This window comes from Asparagus officinalis, chromosome 4 (genome assembly GCF_001876935.1).
Source record: "Asparagus officinalis chromosome 4, Aspof.V1, whole genome shotgun sequence".
NCBI lineage: Eukaryota > Viridiplantae > Streptophyta > Magnoliopsida > Asparagales > Asparagaceae > Asparagus > Asparagus officinalis.
The window spans coordinates 6,996,856-7,009,283 of record NC_033797.1 but is presented as its reverse complement, the minus strand read 5'-3'; the positions used below and the strand labels follow the sequence as shown (position 1 = coordinate 7,009,283).

The 12,428-nt window shown below is 39.7% G+C and overlaps 1 protein-coding gene and 1 pseudogene across 1 annotated transcript; both read left to right on the top strand.

The window, feature by feature from the left end:
* Positions 7,184 to 10,862, top strand: LOC109838131 (monocopper oxidase-like protein SKS1; the record flags this gene model as incomplete). The annotated part of the gene is made up of 4 exons (XM_020406599.1): positions 7,184 to 7,324; positions 7,804 to 7,913; positions 10,482 to 10,752; positions 10,845 to 10,862. Coding segments are annotated over exons 1-4 (540 nt in total), but the record flags the coding sequence as incomplete, so codon positions are not given.
* Positions 10,868 to 12,428, top strand: part of LOC109836493 — a 5,874-nt pseudogene continuing 4,313 nt past the window's right edge.

Here is a 12,428-nt window from a genome sequence, read left to right as displayed (position 1 = left end):
TGATGAGAGAGATAGATTTTTTTTGCTGCCATAGATGAGTGTAAATTCTACCAAAACACTCAACCAGTCATGTCAAATTAGCTTGATTATAGCAAGAAAATAGTGTGTTTTATACATCTATTCCTTTATAATAATAAGAGGATTCAAAGATTTACTATTCATGCTACAGTAAATTACTGTAGTATTACTGCTGTAGAACAGACGGGGTTACTGTAGTATTGAAAAATATATGATGTGGCAAAGGCCGGTTGCTGTAGCATTTTTTACTATTACTATAGCATTTAAAAAAATAACTATGGCATTTAGAAAACAGAATTACTGTAGTAAAAATAAAAAACTGTAGCATTTTTACTATTATTGTAGCATTTAAAAAAATAACTATGGCATTTAGAAAACAGAATTATTGTAGTAAAAATAAAAAATAGGGTCGTGCTTTGCATAGAGTGCCCACTAGTACTTAACAAAAAAGCCGAATCCAAACTTGATATTATGCTCAATAACCGAAGTGGTCATACTTGCCGTCTTGAACATAATATATGCTATTTGAATATGAATTTATATACAGTTGTGTATGAGTAGTAATAACCAAATTACCGCCAAGAGAGAGAGAGAGGTCCGGGTCCGTCCTCTTCATTTTTCAAAGCAAAATTGATGACACGTTAACGAACCTCACACTAAATAAACCATTTAGATAGTTCACTAACAAAGACGACCAAACTTCAGTTGTCTTGAGGATTTTCACAATGCTTAGGCATGTCCCTGATCAAAGCTCCTGGTAGTTATTTTCTAAAATTTCGTAAAGGCATACATTTTCTTAATTCTCACTCGATGATGCCTTGGAATAAAACTGAATGGATGAAACGATTCCTATAGAGTTCCAGAAGTGACATTTTTACATGTGGAGTCGAAGCGACATTTTTACATGTGGAGTCCAAAGAACATTTTAATTCCTTGTGACTACATTTCACCTTAGGTACCGTTTGGCAGAGGGTTAAGTGAGGGGTTAAGGAGACTTAACCCCTTCTTAACCCGTCAAACATAAAAAATCTATATAAGGGTTAAAGTGCGTTAACCCTTCATAATTTTGTTGGGGATGCACAACCCCCCTGATGCGATTTGGAAATAGAGATTTAGGAGAGAAGAGAGAATTCAATCAATCACAAACACACAAGATTTACGTGGTTCGCTTCTGAATGTGAGAAACTACGTCCACGGCCGCCGCAGGAGAAAATTTCACCATTTTTGTCTCTTTTACATCATGTCCTAATTAACCCTTTTATAGACTTAAGGGTTTTACAAATAGAAAAGGAAACAGGTCAAAAACTGTAACCGGGCCAAAACCCGACTCGCGGTCGACCGCCGCGCCACGCGCGGTCGATCGCGACGAATCCTTCTCCTAACGACTCCGGTCGACCGCCGCACCAACATCCGGTCGACCGCGACGAATCCTATTCCTGATCGAGCTCTCTGGACTTTGGGCGGTCGACCGCAGCGACATGCTCGGTCGACCGCGACGAAGACAGAACTCTGGCCTGCTCTCTCGACTTTGAGCGGTCGACCGCAGCGCCACATCCGGTCGACCGCGATGAGCTCCTGGCCTGTGCACCCAGCTGTGCACATAGGCGGTCGACCGCCGCGCCATGGTCGGTCGACCGCAAAGCTGTAAAATACGCCCTTCGTCGTTTTGCTTGAACTTCGTCGTCGTCGATCATGTTCTTCCTGTTCCACTTTGTTCTTCTTCATTCTGAAGTATAGGGCAGGTCTGATAGTTAGGCTTCACATATCCTAACAATCTCCCACTTGGAGACTAACTATCAATCTCTTTCAGCTATCTCTGTGGCGACAGCCTCCATATCATCAAGTAATGAGGCCAACTGAAGTTGAACACAACTTCAGTTTCTATGTAGTGACAACCTTGGTAAGCATATCGCCCGGGTTCTTGCTTCCTTGAATCTTCACAAGTTCCAACATGTCCTCGTCCAACGCTGATCTTATGAAGTGGTAGCGGACCTGTATGTGTTTGGTCCTTGCATGAAAAGCGGGATTCTTCGCCAAATGAATTGCGCTCTGGCTATCACAATGTAAGACACTCTTCTCACTCTTCTGTCCCAGCTCCTCCAAGAAACCCTGCAACCATATCATCTTCTTGCTTGTCTCTGTCACAGCAACATATTCAGCCTCTGTCGTTGATAAAACAACGATCTTTTGCAACTGAGAAACCCAACTAATAGCTGTAGAGCCCAAAGTAAATACGTATCCTGTAGTGCTCCTTCTCTGGTCTATCTCACCAGCATAATCTGCATCAACAAAACCCTGCAGAACTAACTTGCCTCTCTTGAAGCATAAACAGTCTTCTATTGTACCCGTAGGTATCTCAGAATCCACTTTACTACTTCCCAGTGCTGCTCTCCTGGATCTGACATAAATCTGCTCACAGCTCCCACTGCATGGACAATGTCAGGTCTCGTGCATACCATGGCGTACATGAGGCTTCCAATGGCTGAAGCATATGGAACCTTAGCCATGTAGTCTTTCTCTTCATCAGTCTCGGGGCGCTGCTCCTTAGTCAATTTAAAATGACTAGCTAGCGGTGTGCTAATGGCCTTAGCACCACTCATCCCGAATCTCTCAAGTACCCGTCTAATGTACTCGGCCTGAGATAGCCGCAGTGTGCCCAAGAGCTTGTCTCTACTGATCTTCATCCCCAATATCTGCTTCGCTGCGCCTAGATCCTTCATGTCAAACTCACTCGACAGCTGCTTCTTCAGCTTCTTGATCTCTCTCATGTCTGAACCGGCTACTAGCATGTCGTCGACATATAAAAGCAGGATGATGTAACTGTTGTCAAACTCCTTGAAAAAGCAACAGTGATCAGCATTGCACCTGGAGTAACCGTTCCTGTGCATGAATCCATCGAACTTTTTGTACCATTGCCTTGGAGTTTGTTTCAGGCCGTACAAGCTCTTCTTCAATCTGCATACCATCTCCTCTTTTCCCTTCTGAGTAAACCACTCTGGCTGCTGCATATATATCTCTTCCTCTAGATCACCGTGGAGGAAAGCTGTCTTTACATCTAGTTGCTCGAGATGTAGATCTTCAGCTATAACAATACTCAGGACTGTTCTGATGGTAGGCAGTTTGATTACAGGAGAGAAGATCTCTGTGTAATCAACTCTTTCTCTCTGCTGAAATCCTTTAACCACCAATCTGGCCTTGTATCTCTTGGAACCATCATGTTCCTCTTTGATTCTGTACACCCATTTGTTGCCCAAGGACTTTTTTCCCGTTGGTAGCTTCGCAAGTTCCCATATCTTGTTGGTGTTCAAGGATTTTATTTCATCTTTCATGGCGACCTCCCACTTGCTCGCATCATCCACTCGAAGTGCCTCATCATAACTTTCTGGCTCTCCACCATCACTCAATAATAGGTAGTTGAGATGGGCTCTGGGCTGTAGTGATGGATACTTTAGATTAGGCTTGGGGACTCTAGCTGACCGTCTCAACTCTCTGACGGGCGAAACAGGCTCTTCATCTTCATCTGCCCCCTCTGAAGTAGTCTCATCCATCAACTCTTCTTCTTCATCAGAACTAGCTTCGGGATTGCCTCCATCTGAGGCATCATCTGACACGAAGTATGTGGGATCACTCTGCACCGAACTAGTGGACTGAACGGCATCCCGGTCTTTGTAGAGGACTGTTTCATTAAAGACCACATCCCTGCTTCTGATGATTTTCTTATTCTGCTCATCCCAGAATTTGTAGCCAAACTCATCACCGCCATAGCCAACAAAAAAACATTTCAAAGACTTAGGATCAAGTTTGTTTCTTGCATGATCACTCAGATGAACGTATGAAACACATCCAAATACTCTCAGGTGAGAAAGATTTACCTGCTTTCTACTCCATACTTCTTCGGGTATTTTATGCTCCAAAGGCACTGATGGTCCCCGGTTGATCAAGTAGGCAGCTGTGTTGACTGCTTCTGCCCAGAATTGCTTTGGAAAACCTGCTTGTAACCGCATACTTCTAGCTCTCTCAGTCAACGTTCTGTTCATCTGTTCTGCTATGCCATTTTGCTAAGGTGTACCTAGCACTATCCTCTCTAATCTAATGCCGCTGTCATAACAGAACCTCTTGAACTCTGAGTCTTCATACTCGCCGCCGTTGTCAGAACGAAGCTTCTTGATCTTCAAACCGGTCTCGTTCTCTACCATAGCCTTCCATCTCTTGAAGACTTCAAACACTTCTGATTTGTGTTTCATGAAATAGACCCAAGTCTTCCTCGAGTGATCATCTATGAAGGTCACAAAATATAACCTTCCGCCGGTGGATGGTACTGATGTTGGACCACACACATCTGTGTGAACTAACTCAAGCTTCTCTTCTTTAGGATTTCTACCAACCCTTTTGAAGCTTATTTTCTTTTGTTTCCCAAGAATGCAACTTTCAAATAAGTTAATATCGGTCGATCTCAAATCTGGTAACTTCCCATTCGACTGCATAACCTTTAGGCCTTTGCTACTCATGTGACCTAGCCTCTGGTGCCACAAATTTGGGTCTTCCTTACTTTCAGCCATTGCAATAGAACCACGTGCATCTATCGTCATGTAGAGGGACCTTGTCTTCGTACCACGGGCAACAACCATGGACCCCTTTGTAACCTTCCACGTATCACATGCGAAGGTTGATACATATCCCTTTTTCTCCAATTGTCCTATGAAAATCAGATTTTTCCTCAAGCTAGGAACATGTCTCACATCACTCAGCTTCTATATAGACCCATTGAGCTTGATCTGCACGACTTCTTTGCCAGCAATATCACAAGGCTGATCGTCACCAAGATAGACTTTTCCTAGGTTTCCTGAAACGTAGTCCTAGGTTTCCTGAAACGTAGTTCTCAAATAAATCTCTATTTGAGGTAGCATGAAACGAAGCTCCTGAATCCAGCACCCACGATTCAGTCTTGCTCTCCAACGAACAGATTAGGGCATCATCTGATTCTCCTGAGGCCACGTTCGCTTCAGTCTTGTTCTCCTTGTCCTTCTTGGGTTCTCGACACTGATTCTCATAGTGGCCAAACTTGCCACAATTCCAGCAATCGATCTCCTTCTTTCTCTTGCGATTTCTGGACTTTGACCTCCCGTTCCTCGAGTTAGGTCTTCCTCGGCTATTCTCTCTATTTCTGTTTCTGTTTCTTCCTCTGCTCTCAAGATTCAACGCCGACCCTGAATTAGAAATCCCTTCCTCTTGTCTTCTAATCTCCTCAGTCATAATCATGTCCACCACTTCTGAAAACTTCAATTTTGATTTGCCACATGATCCGCTAATCGAGATAACGGTACCCTTCCAACTGTCAGGTAATTGACTAAGTATCAAGAGGGCTTGGATTTCATCATCAAACTGAATATTGACCGAGTTTAGTTGTTCCGTGATCTCGTTAAACTCGTTCAGGTGTTCCTTGAATTTTTGGCTCTCGGACATTCTCAAATTAAACAGCTTTTTAATGAGATATACCTTATTCGCCGCAGAGGGATGCTCATACATACTGGACAACGCCGCCATGAGATCCGCCGTCGTATTCTGATTCTTGATGTTGAACGCTGCCGTCGTATTCTGATTCTTGATGTTGAACGCTACTGATTTAGACAAGGTCAACCTAATCGCTCCAAGGACCTTTCGATCCAATAGCTTCCAATCCGCATCCTTCATATCCGTCGGCTTCTCTCCCAATGGTAGGTATACTTCATATCCGTCGGCTTCTCTCCCAATGGTAGGTATAAATCCTTCTGATAGAGGTAGTCTTCCATCTGTATCTTCCAGAACCCCCCGAAGTTTGTTCCATCAAACTTCTCAATCTTGGATGTTTCCTTCTTAGATCCCATGTCTCTGACCTCAAATCGCTCGCGCCGAACCTGGTCGCTCTGATACCACTTGTTGAGGATGCACAACCCCCTGATACGATTTGGAAATAGAGATTTAGGAGAGAAGAGAGAATTTAATCAATCACAAATACACAAGATTTACGTGGTTCGCTTCTCAATGTGAGAAACTACGTCCACGGCCGCCGCAGGAGAAAATTTTACTATTTTCGTCTCTTTTACATCATGCCCTAATCAACCCTTTTATAGACTTAAGGGTTAAATAACTAAAGAAGGAAACAGATCAAAACAGGTCAAAATTCGAATCTGGGCCAAAATCCGACTCCGGTCGACCGCCGCACCACATCCGGTCGACCGCGATGCTCGGCGGTCGACCGCCGCGCCATGCGCGGTCGACCCCAACCCAGTCAAAATGCACCCTTCGTCGTTTTGCTTGAACTTCGTCGTCGTCGATCCTGTTCCTCCTGTTCCACTTTGTTCCTCTTCATTCTGAAGTATAAGGCAGGTCTGATAGTTAGGCTTCACATATCCTAACAAAATTGCCAAACATAAAAAATATAGAATAGTTAAGCTAACCTCTCTGGAGGGATTAAAATGAGTTAACCCCTCAAAATGAGGGGTTTACTAATACTCTTATTTAGAAGGATTAAGAGTTGATCCTTCTAATTATAAAGAAAATAGTCAAAATCGTTATTATTCTCAAACAATAAAACTGATCACAATGGCTAAAATAGAACTTACTTAACAGGTTAATAATTTAGTCCTTCAGATTATCGAATGGACTAAGTATATTAATCCTTCTCTTTAACCCATTTTCCTTAACCCTTTGCCAAACGTAGTGTTCAAAATATTGTGGAAACAATCGTTAATTTGTTTCTATAAGCCCCAAAGCTTCTTGTCACCCTTTTTTTTTTGCCTCTGTCGATTTGGTTATCAATGCTAATAAACCAACAAAATCCGCTTAAGTCCATGCGCACTTGGATTTAACCTCCATTTGTAAGATAATAATTAAGACCAAAGTTTGAAACCATGCATTAACTCACCAATTGGAGTTTTTATTCGGTATGGACCAAGTCCCCTGTTGTCTCTTTGTACATTTCAACAGGCCGGCATTAACAATGAACGTATTTGACATGAAGAGCAATATACAAGTATAACCAGCTTAATTACAAACTAGTTCACCTTGTTTCTAACTAAATTTTGCAACTTTGAAACCTCCATCAGCTAATTAAGATCTAGGAAGAGATAAAGGCTACCATTAAGTACACACTGTTGCAAAATTTCAAGAGGATTCATAAGAGGAAATGGGTGATCGCTGTGGCTCATTTCTGATATTTTGTTCATTCATTGCGCTCTTTGGATCCTCGACCGAGGCTGCTGATATTTTTCTGGAGTGGGACGTCGCATTCAATTGGACTATCGCGCCAGCGAACACCGATCAGCCGGTATGTTTTATTTTTCTCGGTAAATTTCACATGGTGCCCCTAAAGTCTAGCCCGTTCTGAGATAAACCCTCTAAAGTTTTGGGGCTTGTCACAAAACCCTCAAATGTTTGCAATTTCTTCAACATGCCCTCCTAATGGCAGAGGATTGGGATTTTCCGGAATCCTATCAAGAGTTCATAGGGGCATTCTTACAATAATGTTGAAAGCCTGGGTTTTGCTACAAATAGTGTCCAAAGTTGTGGAGTATGCTGGAAAAGTTTGGGGGTTGCACAATAGTATGTTGAAGAAATTGAAGATACTTGAGGGGCTTTGTGACAGGCCACAGAGTTTAGGGGGCTCAGTGACATTTGTAGAGTTTAGGGGTTATCTCAGAAATGGACCAAACATTAGGGTTTAGATGAAATTTACCCATTTTATAAATTTATTCACTTAATATTGATGCTGTATATGATGATGAGCGCTTTATTTGAGTGTAACAGGTTATCACCGTCAATGGAATGTTTCCAGGACCATTGATCAACGCAACCACCAACGACAACATCTTTGTGAACGTATTTAATAATATCGATGAGCCATTGCTTTTTACATGGTATGTAGAGAGACTAAAAAAATGAATAGCAAGTGATATTCTACTAACTTCCACTAATTTCTCTGAGTGTTGCTACCGGGACCCAAAATATGGGATTAATGAAGGGGATAGCCAACTTATTATGCAATAGGGAGGAGACACTTCACATGTCCCCTCCATTGCTCTCATATTTTGGGTCCTTAAGTCATTTTCCAATATCTCTGGTTATACTCATCTCTCTCTCTCATCCATTGATGAGCGTACATGGACATCCGTTAGAAAAACTCTTTTCCAAATCCGCAAATGCAATTTTTGATTATTCAGAATTTCAAACGGTGAAAACTTAAGGTTATCATTTAGATAAATTTCACATGACTCTTGGTGAACTTGAGGAGTTTTTTCACGAAAAGTCTCCATGTGTGTTTATTCCACCAAACTCTTTTCAACTTTGGGTGTCTCGAATCCCACTGAACTTTTCAACTTTTCCAAGTAGACCCCCTACCTGTAAATCAGTAAATTTCCAATAATTCAAAATTTTATCGAGAGAAAAAAGCATCCAATTTGGTCCTTTGCCATTTACCATTTACACACAGGTCATAAGGAATGGGGGGACCTAGTAACAATTTCAATATTTGTAGGGACTAATTTTGAGACAATTTATATGAATCGGTGGGCCTAAAAGAAATCTCGCTGACTTGAGGAACAAAAGAAAAATATTAAAGATGCGAGTAAGAAGAAATTTTCAAAACAGCCTCAAATCATGTTTTAATTTTCAAAACCGATCTAATTTTTTTATTAACAAAATCGATCCACTTTTTGACACGTCAGCTTAATCTCATTCCAAAACAGTCGGGTTGGCAACCTCAACTGTTTAGGAGGTTGTTAAACCACAATTAGAAATCTTAAATCCGATTTTTTATGTCCTAAATAGTTAGGGTTGATAACCCTGATTAATTAGGAAATAAAATTAAACTGACGTGATAGAAATTGAGACAATTTTGGTAAAAAAAAAGGGTTGGTCTTGAAAATTAAAACATGGTTTGAGGCTGGTTTGAAAATTTCGCTATGCGAGTGATCCGAAAAGCGATGACGGGTTCGTTGCTCCGTCCAGTGACGTTCGTCGCCGGCAATGCGAAGAAGCTCGAAGAAGTTCGAGCGATCCTCCGCAACTCAATCCCCTTCAAATCTCTCAAACTCCAGCGTAAAGCTCACGCCTTTATCTGTACTTTTATTACACAGACCAACGAAACCCTAATCCTGAGCACTTAGGGAAAATCACCTGCTTTAGTTTCCAGAATTCGAAGATTTAGGATTTTGTTGTAAAATCGCGTCCCAATTCTTATTTAAATCCCTGTACTGGGGTATTGTTAGCTCGGGAGATTTTAAGGTTTAATATCTTGGACGAAATGGGGTCAGTTTGGCTGGAGCCCTAGATTTGATTGAGGGTTATTTGCACTTCAATACCCCCAAAGTTTCACCCTTTTTAGTCCTATTTTGACAATTTGATACCCCAAAACCCAAACTTTGTTTTTGTTCCTCGCGCTGCCTGAACTCAAGCGAATGATCTTCAGTAAGAATATTGTTTCTCGTTCACTTGTTCTGTGGTGATATTATTCTTGGATAAGGTTAAAGTCGGTTTTTTTGCACTTTTGGGGATCAAATTATCAAAATAGAATTTAGCTATGAGATTTGGGACGGGTGAACTTTGGGGGTGTTGAAGTGCAAATGACCCTTTAGTTAAAGTCGAGGTTAATGGTTTTTTGCTGCTGATTAATGACGGATAGACTGAGTCAATGAGGTGATTAGGTTTTGGGCCCAAACACTAATTATGAGCTGACGCCTCATTTTATTTGCATATATCTCCTATACAATTGTTGAAGATTTTGTAAGCTCAACAATTGTGTTTACACTGCCAATTATTTTACATGTCTTTTGTGTTGTAGTAAAGTATCAGTCCATACCCTTAAGGTCCTTATGACATACGTTTTGTTCTTGTTCCTGTATTCTTATTTCGTAGAGGAATCAAGGATCTCTTAACATTTTCTTCTGCATACAATTTCTAGAAGAGAAAACAGTGAAAAGCTTAAGATTGTGATATTTTTTTAATAAATTTTCTTATGGTGGTTTAATTTTTTTGACTAGTTTCTTGAGAGAGTTGAAGATAAATTAGAAGGTCTCACAGTAAGCTATCTAAAGCCACAAACATTCAAAATCCTAGATGAGCGTCTGAGACTGACACTAGGTTCAACCCTGTCGTTTCTTTTATAGTTTTAAGTTTCAAATATTTTGCCTGAATTTCTAAAGGTATCACAGATGGCTTCAAAATTCCAATTTGGAAATCACATATGTTGCTAAAAAATCAGTGAAATCTATCCTGCCTGGGGTTGTTTCGTAATAGATACATATGCATGTTCTCCCTCATAATCATAAGCTTCATGTTCATGTTTGATGATTAGAAACATTGTACACATTGTATATATGACATTGAAAATTCCATAACTAAATTGGCAACTGAATCATTAAAAGATATACTGGAGTTTTCCTGTATTGAAGCTCTAGCTTTCTAACTAAAATAAAGTTTTTATGCAGGAATGGAATTCAACAAAGACTGAACTCATGGCAAGATGGAGTCTCAGGAACAAACTGCCCAATTCAACCTGGGAATAACTGGACATATGCATTTCAAGTAAAAGACCAAATTGGCAGCTTCTTCTACTTCCCCTCCATCAACTTCCTAAAGTCAGCCGGAGGCTATGGCCCCCTCCGAGTAAACAACCGTATCGTGATCCCTGTTCCGTTTGCAAGACCAGAAGGCGAGTTTGATCTTCTTATTGGGGATTGGTATTCTTACTCTTACAAGGTTAGCCTTTGAATCATTTTATTAAAAGATGATGTTGGCTGAATCTCAATTATTATGCTAAGAAAGAGTTCTGATATGATGTCTTTGATCAGGAAGCAAGAGGAGTTGTTAGTCGTATGAGACTATTGAAGTTCAACCAGGTACTTGATACCCTAGTATATTATGGATCTCAGGTCCACATTTAACCCTAGTGTCAAAAATAATTGGTTTCTGACATTGATATCATTCCATGTTCCAAAAATGTGTAAAATCATTTCAAGACGTATGGGAGATTGTAGTAACTTTCTTAGTATATCTTTGTGAATCTGTGATTGTTCCCTGATAATTACCTAATTTTGATATATCATATATTTGTTAAATTTGTTTACTTGATAAAGTAAAAGATACTTAGAAAGTATAAGGATTTTTTTTAAAGAACTACAATATCTATACTAATGTATAAAAACATAATGGGGGCGAGGAAAAAGAATTAAAGAGTTGGAGGACATCTTCTCATTTCAACTATAGTTGAGAGGGAAAAAAGGTAATTTTATAAATGAGTTTTCCTCCTTTCTTCTCTTTCTTTTCTCTTCTGAACATTCCATGTTATAGAATTAGGACAAACATTCTTCATATTTTAGACTGTAAAATGAATAGAAGATGATAAGTCTATTTTCGAATAATAATAAATATTTATCTATGCTGCTCTATTAATAGAATAATGAATATAATGAAAAATGTAAGAAGAATTTGAACACCTTCTTTTCAGAAAAAGAACTATCACCAGACACGTGTTCTCTTTCCATATTTTTGGAGTATCAAATATGTTATCCGGGTCCTACCATAAAGTCGTATCCATACTCGACACGTACCCGACACTTATTCATACCCAAACTTCATGGATACTTCTTGGGTATTTGTATACAATTATTCAGACATGTGCTCAATTATATGATATGTGTTTTAATTTAAAACACTTGTCAGACATTTGTTGAATGTATATCTTACACTTCACAATGCTCACATTCATTTCTTAAAACTTGTTAGACATAATTCGGGATTGTTTCAGCCCATACCCCAGCTAAAAAATGTGATTTTAAAGGGTTGTTTCGGGTGTCTAGTTCAAACCGAGTAGCTTAGAACTTATAGTAATCAACTTAATAAAAGAATCTGACAAACATAATAGGAATTCCAATTCTAGTAAAACATGAATTGAAAAACAATAATAATCTCATAGAAATTATTAATCTCAATATGCATATGTAGTCGTGTTCCTGTACCCTACATTTTATGATTTTGCCATGTTCTGTAATCCCACCCGCATCCGCACCCGCACCGGTACTTGTACCCGTTTTCATGCAACTTGGATCAAATGCGTTCTTTCTTTACATGAAAATATTGAGTACTTTTCACATAAACCTTTATGAAATTAAATTGCAATAGCAAAAACTATTTCATATCACGTGCATTTGCACATGCTAAATTTCTAGTATTAATTAGAAAATTACTTATCTTGTTGAATGGATGACATGCACACGCATAGCTGAGAGTTACTTTAAATATTTTTTTGTCTTTTTTGACTTACATATTACAATCTTCTTTCTGTAGAAAGTAATTTCTCACACTGTACAAACTTCTAAATATGTTGGACAAGATATTCTATGTTTAAGTGTAACATATACAATGGCAAACTTACA